A 14,890-nucleotide genomic window follows, 5' to 3' on the forward strand; every position below is an offset into this window, starting at 1 on the left:
AGGGCCCCATCCAACCTGGCCTTGAGTGCCTCCAGGGATGGGGCACCAAGCTTCTACTACAACTTCTACTCATTTCCCACTGTATATTCCCATCAGCTCCAAAGAGAATATTCAGGCAGAGTATTTTTTCATGCAGTATGTCCAAACCCAAAGAGATTTTCTGTATTCTGTAATGAAATACTCAATAATTCCTCCCGTTGTTCTCTGATTCCTATTTTTTTTTCTGGCTGTCAGGGCCGCTGCTGTTCTGCCTGCCAAAATTAAATGGCTGCCAGAAAGCACATCCAGCCAGTCCAGAACTGTGGCCACTAAGAGAGCAGCAGATCCAAACCCTGTGTTCCCATTGTGAATATTGTGGTGAAATTATAGGATCACTCACAAGCAGTTTATTTAAGTATTTGAGACAGTAGACCCATAGGCTCTCAGCAGCCTTGAGTAACTGGCCAGTCTGAAGCATATCCCCTGTTTTTCATATAAAACACTGTGAAATTGGTATTCTACCTACCAGCTGACTCTGGAGTCCCTTATGCAGATGGGGCATGGTGAGCAGGTAGGGCACAGAGAAGGCTCTGCTGAATCAAGCAGGCCTTTGCTGCTGGTGTCAGTGGAGCACAGTAGCTGTGAACTCACTATTTCTTGTTTCTCTTGTAGTAGTGATAGTGGTGCTCTGTAGTAATGAGAATATCTTTATGTGTTGTTTAATACCAAACTTACTAGTCATTGTACCATCATAGAAGTTAGTTGTAATACATGTTCTGCAAGCAAATTCTTCTTCTTCACCTCTATAGGCTGAAGAGACTCTCCTGCCCTGTCTGACCTATGGGGGAGGGATTCAGTTACAGCTCCTGCTCTGTTTTTTCTGTTATCAAATGAACTCAGGCCAATGCACTTGAAGTGCTTGAATGAAATCTCTGTGCTTCTTGTAACCATCAGGTTGCAAATGTGATAGTGTTCCTCATTTGCTCTTTCCCTTTCCCAGCTCCTTGCCCCACTCTCACTCCACAGATCATGTCAGAGGTGAAAAGCTGACTGCAATACTTTCTTTTGGTGCAGATATTGATGAGTGCAAAGTGCAGCACGGTGGCTGTAACCAGATCTGCCTCAACAAGCTCGGCAGCTACCGCTGCTCATGCTACAGTGGTTATGCTCTTAAAGACAGCAAAACATGTGAAGGTAAGCCTTCCTGTCCTGCCTCCCAACCCAGCAGAAGCTGAGGTCTGGGATGGTAACAGGTGCTCATGCCATCACTATATCCTAGCTTCTCTGTGGTCCCATCACATTGCTCTCCAGTGCCCCAGTACAGGCCAGATTCATGGAAGTCCGTGACTGGGGTTGGGGTTGTGCTAAATCAGTGTAACTGATCAGTGCTTGTATCCTGACACTGAGAGGAGGAAGGGCTGCCCAGGTGCATTGCTACACTCCTTCCCAATCTCACGAGTTGTAGTATATGTGATTATTGTTTTTATTTAGTGTATTTATTGTTTCATTTTTCTAAATCTAGATAAGTGCAGCAGCAAGTAATTAACCGAGATTGATAAAGACAGATAAATGCACTGCCACTGATTGTTAATAGCTGCAGAAAGGCCCATGTGAAGGCACACCACTGTTTGACATGGCAACTGGGAGCAGAACCTGGAGATCTGAAGTAAATGTCTGAAATGGTGGAGTGAATTTACGTAACAGAACTTGAGCAACTGAGATTTTAAAAGCGTTAAGGAACTGTGTGCTGAGACATACACTCATTAGTGATCACAGATAGCTGTTAATGTTTTTTGTGTCTTGTGAAAAACAAGCAAGTCAGCTTATATACCCCTTACGAATGGAATGACATGGTTCTTAGCAGTACACATACTTGACTCAACATATTTATGCTAACAGCCAAAAAGAGCAGGATTTTATTTCTGTGTCACTTCTGCTGTTTGAAGTGATGATGGTATGGCCTACATGGCATCCCTTCTAATGTATACACACATGCAGATGAGCTGATGTTACCTTTGAATTGCAGTGTTTATTAGAACACAGTGACCATCACACACAAGCTATGTGTCCATGTCAAGCCAGCACGTTGCTGGTGTTCATAGCAGATGCAATTAATGCTAGCTCGGATTTTTTAATTGCATTTTAATGCTTTTTGTGCATTTTTGACAGTTTCCGGCTGTTAATTCCTATCATTTTGTGCATACACTACAGCATTAGTTTTTGCCTGTTGATTTATAGACTGGGCTACAGATAGACTACCACAGACTACTTCATATACATAGGAAAATCACAAAGTGTAACATGCAGTTGTAGTTTTAACATGTTAGAAAGCAAAGGTAAATATGAAATTCTATACTACAAATGTATTTCCAGTACCAGGATTTTGGTGGGCGTTTTTACAGGCCTTCAGTTCCAGTCCATTGCCTGCCTTTGTAGGCACAACAACCACACAACGTCTCTCAGACAAGACTTGTTCTTGGTGACAGTCCTTCTTCCTCAGTTCCCTTTTACTAGTGCAGATAGACAGATTTGGATTTCAGTTTTGTGAATGTGCTGAAGGAAAAAAAGGTAGTTTGCTCATCTGAGAACAGAAATCTCAGCTTTTCCACAGACTGAGTGCTGCTTCTGTGTTTTATTAAAAATCATACTGCTTTTCCTCATTTCCTGGTGGCTACTTTTTATCCCCCAGTTTCAGCCCCATGGACAGTGGGTTTTTGGTTTTGCACGGGGTTGCTCTGTTTCGTTTCTAGGCTCGTTTTGCATTGTTCTTCCCAATGATGTTTGATGGCTTAAAGAAAGAAGCAGCAACTGGTTTTGAAAGCCTGACATTATCCCTTATATCTAGATGAGCCCTAAAGGTAGATTCTTAAAGATACTGGTTTTCCATTTACCAGAATAGAGGGATCGCTTGAGCCTGAACCCTCTCCAGTGTGCAAACATTGAAGTGATTTTACTCATCTCATGTAGTGTTGTTTAATTGCTTGTTTTGCAGACATAGATGAGTGTGCAGCATCAGCAGACATCTGTGGAGAAGCTCGCTGTAAAAATCTGATAAGCTCATATGAATGTGTTTGTGATGCAGGCTACAGGTATGATGAGCAGAGAAAGACTTGTGATGGTAAGTTCATAAACACAATAACATTATTACGTGCTCTGAAGCTATTAGAGAAATAACCAGAAATTGATCGTCAGGGTTCAGTAAAAAAATTTTTAAGGTCTTCTTGCCTTTCACTATTTGTGAGCAACACACTGAGTTTGCAGTGATTTTTAGTGCATGAACCAGTCCTTAGGAGACAGAGTATTGAGATTTCTTGAACTTATGAGAAGTAGAAGATCCGATGGAAGCTCAAAAGTATCTATGCATGTTGCTGTCTCTCTTTGTATACTGTGGTATAGAGTAAGTACCGTCTATGGATATGGAGCGCATGAGCACAGGTAGATGAAAGATGCTACAAAATAATACTGCTAACTTTTTTTTTTCACCAAATAATTCATGTTCAGATAAATCTGGTGGCTGTTTTCTTCTCTCTTCTTTGCTGGTCTTTGTAGATATAAATGAATGTGAAGAACAACTGTGTGAACAGATGTGTGTCAACTTGCCAGGGAGTTACACTTGTCATTGTGATGGCAGAGGGGGAGTAAAGCTTTCCCAGGACATGAATACATGTGAGGTATGTCAGACTTCATTGATATAACTGCAGAATAGTCTTTTAATTTACATTGCAATTGAAAGTAACTGACGAAGCACTGGACCAAAGCCATTTGAGCTGAGTGACCAGCAGGAGGGTGTCAGAGTGCCAAGGGTACACGAGCTGGGGGCAGTAGCTCACTAGGTAAGATAGAGGGGTCTTGTTAGCCTTTTATGGAAGTCTGTTCACTCAGAGTCTCTCTTCTTAGGCTTCTGCTGTTCCAGTCCAAAAAGAACATGATGGTGACCATAGAATAGAATCTCACATTAATCTAGATTGAAAAAGATCTTCAAAATCACAAAGTCCAGCCATCAACGTGACCTGCTGTGTTCCATCACTAAACCATGTACCTCAGTTCTACAACCACACGTCTTTTAATTGCCTCCAGGGATGAGGAATCCACCAATTCCCCCTTCAATGCTTGACCAGGGTAGCCCAGCCAGCCCTCTGTTAAGCCATGAGTTACGTCTAGCTGCACAAACTGATCAGAGTTAGGCCCAGTAGGACCAAGAGGAAAGGTGTCAGGGCATACGATGTAAGTTGCAAAACAGCACTAGGGCTTTATATGTCCCTGATCCAGGCATTTGATGGGCTTCAATGGCAAAGGCTCCTTCTGTATAAACCAGACAAGAACTGGTAGTGTTGCAGGCACTGAGTTGCAGTAGAAAATCTTATGCTGTACCTTGAGAATGTGATTTCGTTTCACAATAGGAAAGCATTCAATCAAGGCAAAGAGGAGGAGAAAGAGAGGGAAAGATGAAATGTTCCCAGAACTAAAACAGATATTTTGAGAATTAAACCAATGAAGTGCCATATCCTGCTATATGTATAGCATCTATGTGTTTGAGAAAAGAAGGCAAGCTGCTTGGTTCTTATTCTGTTGTGTGAGAAGAGTAAGTGCTCAAAAAAATGTGTTTTGATTATAGAACATAATACCATGTGTGCCTTTTGCTGTTGCAAAAAGTGTTAAGTCCTTATACCTGGGGAGAATGTTCAGTGGGACTCCTGTCATCAGACTGCGCTTTAAGAGGAAACAACTGACAAGGTGAGGACAATTTTGAAGGACAGTTGAATGTGCTGGCCAGCTTTGATGCATGCGGTGGAGTCACTAAAATAATGATTGTGTCCATGACCATATTTATTTGTTTGGATTATGGAGTCCTGTTTTGCAAAACGTTATTCAAACCAGTAATTGAGAAAGGCGGTCTTGACCACAGAGCTCCTCAGATAATTACTGAAGTACAGTAATGTATTTCTTATTCTTGATGCCATTTTAAAATCCATCTTCACAGCTAAAGTCTTTGAAAAAGAGTGCATTAAAAGCTAGTATGTTTTAACAGACCGTAACTGCTAGAACTGATGCTATCTGTATGGAAAGTACTTGGTGGTTTTTGAACTCTGCATAACTAATTTATTTCTTGACACCTGTGCGGTCAGACTTGTGGCTGAGTTCGACTTTAGAACCTTTGATCCTGAAGGTATCCTTTTCTTTGCTGGAGGCCATCAAGACAGCACTTGGGTGGTCTTGGCTTTGCGCAAAGGACGGTTAGAGCTGCAGCTGAAATACAGCGGAATAGGCCGCGTGACCAGCAGTGGACCGCTCATCAACCATGGCATGTGGCAGACAGTGAGTATGGACTGCTTCTGGGAGCTTATCTTTCTTTGCTTCTTCCTTCTGGGCTTTGTTAAGCACAGCTAGACTCTGTGTACTCTTTGTATTGTTGAGAAGATGCTTTTCCGGCCTATTCATTTGAGCTTCTGCTTGCACACATTGTCCATGGAAAGGTGAAAATGGGATGCTTTTCCAAACAAGTCAAATCTTACTTTATATCCAGTGTAAACTAGATAGCAGCACTGGTTTGCGTTTGATGTTACTTTGAGAAGATGCCTCTAGTCGGGATTTAGCAGGGAGAAAGAGGAAGATCTTTTAAGGAAGTCTCCAAGGAGGGTTAGTTTTGTCTATGATACATGTGTTTGTTATGAGTTATTTATTGGTTTAGTGACAGGGCTCAGCTCTGGGCCTTGACAGATATATTATGCTACAGTATGTATTTTTTAACTCTTCAAGCTTGTTTATAAACAAAATATTCAACTTCCCTTGTAAATATATTGGGGTCTGTTAGAAATGGTGTGACTTGCTGTTTATTAATAACATAATCCCAGCAGTCTCTCAAGAGAAGATGCACTGATTGGAGCTGGTGAGGCTTTACTTTCTTGGCACTCTCAGGATATCTCCTGGTGATTCAGGAAGTATCATGGAATATTGCCATTCGTGGCAGGATCATAAAAAGAGTCCTGTAGCAGGATCTATAATAGATTAGCAATTTATATATGCCTTTTCCCCTTTTTTGTCTTTTCTCGTTTAATTAGATGTGTTATCTTTAAGTTGATGTGTCTGTTGGGCAATAGGTGGGAAATTCTTTGTTAACTTACATAAGAGACATACAGATATGAGTAGCTGAATCATTTTCTGTTCTAAATTTCTTAGCATTGAGAAAACTAGACTTACACATTAAAGAAAAAAGGTGGGAAAGATTTTATTCTAATGAATAAAAGAAGTGCATACATTGCCAACTCCTGATATTTGACAATATTTCCAGTGAACAAGGTGATTTTTTTTATTCAGTTCTTTTACTGCCATTGAAAGAATTTTAGATTCCAAATAGGAGCTGTAGAGGTTCAACAAAGCTGTAGATAACATGTAGATGACATGTGTATCTTGGCAGGTAGGAATAGCCTTGAAGAAGTTATTTCTGAATTACCATGCTAAGCCTTTTAAGACAGGAGTGTAAAGTACTTGTTGAGTGCCAGACCTCATTATGAAGGAATTAGAAACTTCCCTGTACTCGTTTTGGTGGGAGATATCAGAAGCGTATTTTCTATCTTCAAGCAGTGCAAAATGTTCAAACACTTGGGAGTTGCAGAGTAAACACTACAAAGGCTGTGTTTGCTTCCTCTGGGGAGAGAAGGGAGTATGATAAAAGTAATTATCGTTTTTAGGCAGCAATTACAATTGCTGGTCTCCTGCCAGTCCTCAGTGCCAGGGCTCTTATCTCCATGCATTGTCATATCCAAGGAATTGGCTGAGTGGCTGCAGCAGTGTGATTGGTTTGCTTTTCTGTAGAGATCATAGAATCATGGGATATCCCAAGATGGAAGGGGCCCATGAGGGTCATTGATTCCAGCTCTTGGCCCCACACAGCACCGCCCACCATTCAAACCCTGTGTCTGAAACCATTGTCCCAACTCTCCTTGAATGCCAGCAGATAGCTCTGTGGGTGCTGTGACGTCTGTGTTAGTGACCAGCAGCCACACAATGGGACAGAGGAGCCACTGCACCCAGCAGTGCTGCTGTTACCTTGAGCTAAATGGGACCATTTCTCCTTTTTCCTTTGTCTGGTGTGGTTTTGAATTTGGGAAGTCCTATTGAGGAAGGATTATTGCTTTTAGCCTGTCTCCATGAAGCCACATATTTCAAGTATGGACTCTCATGCATTTTTCAACTTCATCTTTAGTGAAGCACAACCCAGATCTCCATGGTCACAGTCCAGACTCAAGTGCCATTTGGGAGCCCTTAGTTTTGGTTTGACCTGGATTTTGTGTATTGGTGGGAACTTCACAGATGTGAGGAAACAGTAATTTTCCTATTTAACTTTCAGCAGATAGGAAAAAAAAAGTTATTATTTTATATTTTATTTGCTATTTAAAAGCGAATCAAAAAAGTCAATGGTTCTTGATCTCAAACAAAAGTTCAAGAATTTTGAAAACTTCAGGCCAGTATTTCTACTGAGGTATACTCTCTGATGTTGATCTGTCCTAATCTACTTCTAAGTGATTATTCCCAGCACTAATAACACAAATGAGCAAGCCTCAGGAAAAACTTTTAATACAGTGATGTATGTGTAATCCAGTGGAATGAGGTGGCATGTATGATCTGATGAGAGTAGATAATGCAGTCACCTTTTGTTTGTCTTGATTTCACTCCCCAAATCATTATTTATTTTCCTATTTGCAGTGTTTAGTACTAGTATGAGGACAGTATGGTTGGCACAAATAACAGCTTATTCAGGCTGACAGTTAAGCGATCCGAAGCAGATTTACCCTTGGCTCTTACCCAGCAACTGCCTATAGCCCAGTCCCTTGCTGAGCTGCCCAATTGCTTTTGAGCAAGGAGCCCTTATGGCTAAACCTTATGGGATCATCGAGCTATCTCTTGGCAGTCTCCAAGCAGACTGTGGCAGAGTACTCAGTGCTCTTTGCAGCAGGATGGGCCATTACCACAGGCTGTTGGGTGTCAGCCTTGGGCTTCTGCTCCTCCTCTCTCCCCATGGAGCTGGAGGCTTCATAGTGTTTCTCTGTGCAGCCTGGTCTCTTGCCTTGTAAGGATGCAACTTGTCACAGGTTGTTGTTCCTGTGTAACACCCCATGTAAAGCAATTCCACTCAAACTGTGGCAAGTTCTTGAAATTTCAGTGAGGATAGACTGTTCCTTAAAGAAGCTTTTAGGAGATGTGAAGATACAACTCACAGAGACCTTCTGAAAGAAAATGTGCCTCTTGTACATTTTTATGACCCTCTCCAATGTGACATATTCAATTATTCTTTTTTGGGGGTCAGCACTCTACAACTACACTTCGTGTGGCTTCTGTTTCCTTCACTGGGCCAACAAAGATACCTTCTTGTCTGTCTTTCCAACTTTTCCTTTCACAGGCTGTCACAGTAGGAAGTTTCTCATTAATAACACATTACTGCATTTAAATTTTGTTTAGAGCAACCTACAGATGTCATGTAGTTGATCCGTTCAGTTAGTTGTGATGCTGTTCTGGAGTACCCGGGCTGTCTTTGCCATTAGGGGAACTCCAGATTGTTGAAGGTGGAACGTAACTTAACAGGTAAACAAAGAACCTTGGGAACACACAATATTTCTGCATCCTGGGGATTTTGCTTGTGGTGTCTGTCCTTTAGTTGAGGCTGCAGCTCATTTCATACTGACATTTTCTATTTACCATTTTATTTCTTCAGATCTCTGTTGAAGAACTCGAGAGAAGTTTGGTTGTAAAGGTCAACAGGGATGCAGTTATGAAAATAGCTGTGTCAGGGGACCTGTTTACCCTATACAAAGGACTGTATCAGCTGAACCTGACAGTAGGAGGCATTCCCTTTAAAACAAAGGACCTTATTGTGCCGGTAAGAACAGCACGATCACTTCTGTTATTTTGTAGGTTTGAGGGGCTTGATTTCATTGATTTGTGTAGGGGTAACGTAGAGCCCTTCTGAGAGCAGCTCAGCCTGCCCTGAAACAGGGAGCATTATCACCTTCTGGATACAGATTTCTCTCCACTGAGTATAGAGGGAGCCGAAGCCAGGAGCAAAGCTGAGACTCTTGGTGAGATTGGGTGAGATGTATTCCACTTCAGGCCTACAGAATTAGGATACCAGAGGACTGGAGCACATGGCAAAGCCCTGAGAACTAGCAGTGACTGTGCTGTCTTGGAGATAGTGAGTGGCCTTGGCATGCCAACAGACAGTACTGGGCAAGTATAATATTGTGCCCTGCAGGTTTTTGTATTGTGACCAAAGTTTGAGCTTCATGGGTATTGTATCACAGCTGTTGCTCCTGGCTTTTACTCTTTTGGTGATGTAGGACCCAAGGGAAAACAGGAGTCTGTTTTTCTTCATTTCTTCCTAATTCAAGTAGGTAGAGCATACAAATGAAAGTTAGGGCACTCTGTGGATGAGACTGGATGATGCTGCATGTCTGAAATGTCTGCTGCTCAGGCTGTCTTGTATGTCCACCACACACACAGCTGGCACCTTGAAACTCAAATTGGCATCTCCTTGTTTTTAAACGAGGTGACAAGCTTGTGGCTTGGGGACAGGCAGCGCAGCAGCTGAGGCAGGCTTCTGTTCCTCTCATGGAGTCATTCAGGGCCGGTGTTTCTCTGAAGCACTAAGCCAGGGGTGTGGTCTGGATATATGATTAAGAACCAAAAACTCCTGAGGTTTTTATCCTGGCTCAGACACTTAATTCTCTCTGCTTCAGTTACCTGGGGAGAATGGTGCTGGTTGAGGCGCTTTGCAGGGAGCCTTCTCCTTACACATTACCTTGTGTTTTAATGCTGGAGTTGGGCCCAGGGTAACAGCACGAGAAACTGGAAGGAACAAGGTGTGCAGAATAGCGTGCACAGACACCCCTTTCTTAAGCCAGAACACAGCTTCTACCGTGACCAAGCCCAACATGATGTGTCTCATGAAGGCTATTTTGCAATGACACAAAGGATTTATTTTCCCTTCCATTTGGCCTCCAGTGCTCACAATGCAGAATTATGGGAGTCACAAAGCCCTAGCTATAAAGCTTTAGAATTAATTGCAGTAATGCTGTGCAGTGTGTAGAAGCAACAGAATCATTGCAACCAAATGAGTGGTTGCCCTAGCCAGTGCCCTTCAGTTCTGAAGAAACAAGTTAAGCCCAGAGCAGTTTCATGGGGAATACTGAACATTCAGGCTGCAGTATCAGGGTTGCCACCAGTTGATTTCCATGTTTTTGGCATATCAAAGTAATTTATCCTATTTGATAGGATAATATCCTCTGCACCTGAAATAGCCATTCTTCACTCAACAATAGTTTAAGATGTGAGATAGTGATTTTCTTCCTAGATAAACCCTCGGCTGGATGGCTGCTTGCGGGCATGGAACTGGCTGAATGGGGAGGACAGCACTATCCAAGAGACCATAAAGATGAATGAAAGGATGCAATGCTTTGCTGTAGCAGGACGAGGGTCTTTCTATCCTGGCCGAGGTTTTGCTATATTTAATCTTACTTACAGTAAGTACTTCTGTTGTTTCTTTTCTGACTGTTCTCCTGCCATTAAACATACGTGGTTAATAAACAGTTATAATTCCATAGGTATGCCTAGCTCAGTGTTGATTGATGCAGAAGAGACTGCTGGCTGAGGATAGTGAGGAAGTGGCTAAACTTGTGATTCACAGCAAAGGAAGGCTTATTTATCGTGGCTAGCTAGTAAGGACATGGCCAGCACGAGTTAGTTTCTCTGTGTGTGGCTCCAGCAGTGCATTTCACACCTCAGCTGACTCCAACTCAGCTGCAACACTGGAAGCTTCACAATCCCTCTGTCAGCAGTGAAGCTGCCTCCAGCCTTGTCCATTCTCCTGAACAAGGAGAACTGCGAGTTGTAGTGTCAGCTGTCTGTCGTAGAATCATAGAATCCTTAGTGTTGGAAGGGACCTTCAAAGGCCATCTAGTCCAATTCCTCTGCATTGAACAGGGACGCCACAGCTAGATCAAGTTGCCCAGGGCCTTAGCCAGACTGGCCTGTTTACCACTCTGTTTACCATACAGATTCAAAAGCTGCAAAGTATGAACAAAGTGCAGATGAGAGTGTTTCACACAGATGAATTCTCATTACCTTCATTTTTATATCCTTCTTTCACCTACAGACACTAATCCTCCTCTTTTGTTGGGGAGGTTATTTACTTTTATACATATATGCAAAAATATGATGATCCAGCGTAGGTAACACACATGTGGGGAGGCTGCAGAGACAGTGGTTTTCATAACCAGCATCAGTTTTTGAATTACAGGGGCACTGGGTCAATAAGGAAGATGCCAGCAATTTTAATTCCACATTCAGCAGTTGAGACATAACATCACACAATTCTGACAGGGTGATGATCATGAGGTGATTAGTTGCTGATCAGTGTAGTGTGCTTTTTCAGTTTAATATAGGCTTTTATAGAAGCATATGTCAGATTCGGACTTCGATGCCTCAGTGACTTTTTGACAGTCAAGAACAGTGCCAGAACTGAGTGCCATGCCTTGCAGCAGTTCTCTGAATGTCATGGCTTGACAGCCGTGAGAATTTGAATCTCCCTTTGAGATAAAAAAACTGAACTTTGTCTTTTGACATTCTGAAAAGCAGTAGATTGCAGAAAGTAAAAAGAGGAAACTAATGCCACTTTCTTCTCTGATTATATGTTCAGGAGCATTGGCATTTTTTGTTAAAGAAATGTAGCAGTCCATGTGCTCATCCATCTATCTTTTTCTACTGACAGAAACTGCACATTCTACCATTTCACCTGTTATTCTTATGTCTGTCCTACTATGCTATTTTTGTTTTCTTTTTGTAGTGCAACCTTCCTCTGGGAATGAAACCAAAACAAGTTGGAAAATAGAAGTAAATGCTATAATTCAGCCAGCAACAGATACTGGTGTGATGCTTGCTCTGGTTACAGAAGAAGCATCTGTCCCTCTATCGCTATCTTTGATCGACTATCACTCCACAAAGAAATTGAAGCAACAGGTACAGACTAAGCATTTTTCTACAGAAGACTCCTTGCTATTTTGGGGGCCCTGGTAGTTATTTTCACAAAACAGCTGTCAAGTTATGCCTGCTTATTTGCACTTGCCAGTTCAGAACATGGTCTGGGGCTAGAGTGCTGAAGTCCTGTCCGTTAAGGATTTGTGTTGGACAGTTCTCATGAACTCTTTGCATATGTAGTCTAAGTGAAAGATGGAACTGGTCACTTGAATGCCAGCATATTTTGTTAAAATTTTCTGGCATAAAAGCTGTTCTATGTCATAATGGAAGGATTTCCATTCTCTGGAGCTCTTCAGTAATAAACACAAAGCAGACAAGTTTAGGTGTCACTTCAGACCTTATGTAATTGTGGATAGGTATAATTCAGCTCACTTCCTCTTTACTCTTCTTTCCCTTACTGTCTAGTTTGTCATCTTGGCTGTGGAGGACACAGTTGTGTCCAGACTGGCACTAAATCTCTGTGATAAGAAGGAACACTCTGTGGACATCCTACTCAAGAAAGACCAGTTATCCCTGAGGGTAGATGGGATGGAAGGAGAGAGTGAATTAAGCACCTCTGAGTTAGAAGACAGCCTGTCTATCTTGGAGAGCTCTTTGCAGTCAGCAGTGAAGACGTACGTGGGAGGATTGCCAGGTGAGCAGCCAGTTTACTAGTAGGGCATTCAGACTCTCACCTCACCTTGATGAGATGGGAGTCAGGAAAACTGTCTCAGCTCATTGAAACAAGAGCCTCGTTCTATGTTTCTGCTTGTGCAGGCTTTGTCTGCAATACAGGCATCTGATCTCCAGGGATGTGAGAGTGTACTTGACCATTTCTTTTTTTCCTGAATGATTGTGTCCTTTGAGGACAGTGGAAGACAAAAATAGGAAGAAAGGTCTTCCTGGTCAGCAATAGGGATGGTTTTTCTGAAGGTTAATTTGGTGAGAATGTATGAGCTTTGTGCTCTTACCTAAGTTCTCCTTGTGGGGAGATCTCAGTTCTCATCTGTACTCCACAGCAGACTTTGATAGGAAGTGTGAGAATTGGCCCAAGGATGCCATGAGGGCGTAGCATTCATGCCATAACACACGGCACCTGGCCTCCCAGCTTCTCAAACATGTGTGTCAAAGTTTTCTGCTGTTTTATCTCTAAAATCTAATCTCATGGTCTGACTCCCAGGTCTGTATGGGCTCCTGGTATAGAAGTTCTCTGATAAAATGACTCATTCCAGCAGTCATGAGTGGCCTCACGTTGTCTGGCTGAAGCTTGGGAAGCATGGTGATTCCCCCTGGCTGATGACCTCTTCAAGTTGAGCACAGCAGTACACAATTTGCATATCTCCTCCCAGCAGAGGGTACTTAGGGCACAACCAAGGGGCTGTCACATTTTTCTGGCTTTTCAGCAACTCAGCTTCTTATCACGGGTCAGTTTGCTCTTCTGCTATAAACTTAAAAGATCAAACTTTCACCTGAGTCATGAATTTTGGCTGAGTCAGGGGGTTGCCTCTTGTTATGGCTGGACTCACTTATCAATGCTGAGTCCCCAGATACAGCCTTCTCCAGGGCACCTCTCCAGAGCACCAGGGTGCACTGAGCCAGCCATTGTACAAGCAAGAGATGCAATCTGCTTGACTTCAGGTCGCCCTCAAATACACAAACCCAGTCCTGTTCTGTAGCTGCTCTGAGTTCTCTGTTGTTAGTTCAGACTAACTGGGTGAAGCACAGACTTCATTACCTGGAGCTAAGTGGTATCTGTCATAACTGTGGCTCTTGGACCCATTTGGCTTCAGTGGATGTAGATGCTTTCCCCTTTTGCTCAGTTCTACTGAGAAGCAGGAATTCCTGCCTCTGGTCTGCTTTTGTCATTGAGTGGAACGCAGCACTCGCACTGAGAAACCTTGTCATTTTGCCAAATGAATAAACATTTCAGCACCATGGTTGGATTCACCATTCTGGGTTAAATAACTGTACCAAATGGTCAGACCTAAATGAGTTTGACTCATTCAGAGTTTGATAACTTCACATTGTTTTTTTTCCTGATTCGTTACCCAGTGGACAAAAAAACCAAAGTGCAGTGGTCATGCTTAATCTCTTTGGTCTGTTTGCAATGAGGAATCCTAGGTCAAGATATGCATGACATTCCATGCAGGTAACACTGTAGATGCAAAATAAATAGTTAAAGAGGGAACAGATAAGTATTTACTCTCTCTTCTGTGATATTTTCAATTCTAATAAATCCATAAATGATGTAAGTTATATGATGCATAGGTGTTTGTCCAGGCAATGTGTACACCGACCAGGTGAATGGGCCTTTAAAGACTTTTTGCTCTTTACAGGACCACATTTCAAACAGATCCATTTCTAATCATAACAGAAAATTTGACCAGATTTGCAACTGTAACACAAAGAAAATCTTCTTCATAATTATTTCTGATTGTATCTTACGAATCCATTTCAAAGGATGTCCTTAAGCTCTGCAGGACAGCAATCTCAGTGATTCCTTTGCTGAGTGTTGAAGACATTAAGCACACGCTGACAGATTCTTCAAGCTCAAAATTGAGTTTAAATTCACGTGAGGCACTGTGGGACAGGTACCCACTTCTGTGTATGAGTACAGTTCTCTAAAAGGCAATCATCTGAGCGTAGGTACGGCGGGTGTTTTTGTAGAAGATGCCTTCAGAGATGCTTCTTTTTCCTTTGGCACAGATGTTAACGTCACCTCCACTCCGGTCACAGCATCCTACCATGGCTGCATGACGGTGAAGCTGAAGAGCAAGGCGCTGGACTTGGATGAGGCGCTGTACAAGCACAGCGACATCACATCCCACTCTTGCCCTCCAGTTGAAGCAGGTCCATAGGTACCACTGCAACATGAAAGTTTTGTACTCAGAAACTTTCAATGCTT

At 42.4% G+C, this 14,890-nt stretch overlaps 1 protein-coding gene across 1 annotated transcript in view; it reads left to right on the forward strand.

The window, feature by feature from the left end:
- GAS6 (growth arrest specific 6) overlaps positions 1-14,884 on the forward strand; it is a gene marked incomplete at its 5' end in the record, with an annotated part of 36,527 nt that extends 21,643 nt beyond the window's left edge. Inside the window, 10 exons of the mRNA XM_010728605.1 lie at positions 1,054-1,173; positions 2,972-3,097; positions 3,529-3,650; positions 4,595-4,713; positions 5,106-5,295; positions 8,690-8,854; positions 10,325-10,493; positions 11,816-11,988; positions 12,412-12,640; positions 14,692-14,884. Coding sequence (XP_010726907.1) covers positions 1,054-1,173; positions 2,972-3,097; positions 3,529-3,650; positions 4,595-4,713; positions 5,106-5,295; positions 8,690-8,854; positions 10,325-10,493; positions 11,816-11,988; positions 12,412-12,640; positions 14,692-14,843 — 1,565 coding nt within the window. The remainder of the gene's footprint in view (positions 1-1,053; positions 1,174-2,971; positions 3,098-3,528; positions 3,651-4,594; positions 4,714-5,105; positions 5,296-8,689; positions 8,855-10,324; positions 10,494-11,815; positions 11,989-12,411; positions 12,641-14,691) is intronic.
- Positions 14,885-14,890: the final 6 nt, after the last annotated feature.

Source organism: Meleagris gallopavo, chromosome 1 (assembly GCF_000146605.3).
Source record: "Meleagris gallopavo isolate NT-WF06-2002-E0010 breed Aviagen turkey brand Nicholas breeding stock chromosome 1, Turkey_5.1, whole genome shotgun sequence".
NCBI classification, from domain to species: Eukaryota; Metazoa; Chordata; class Aves; order Galliformes; family Phasianidae; genus Meleagris; species Meleagris gallopavo.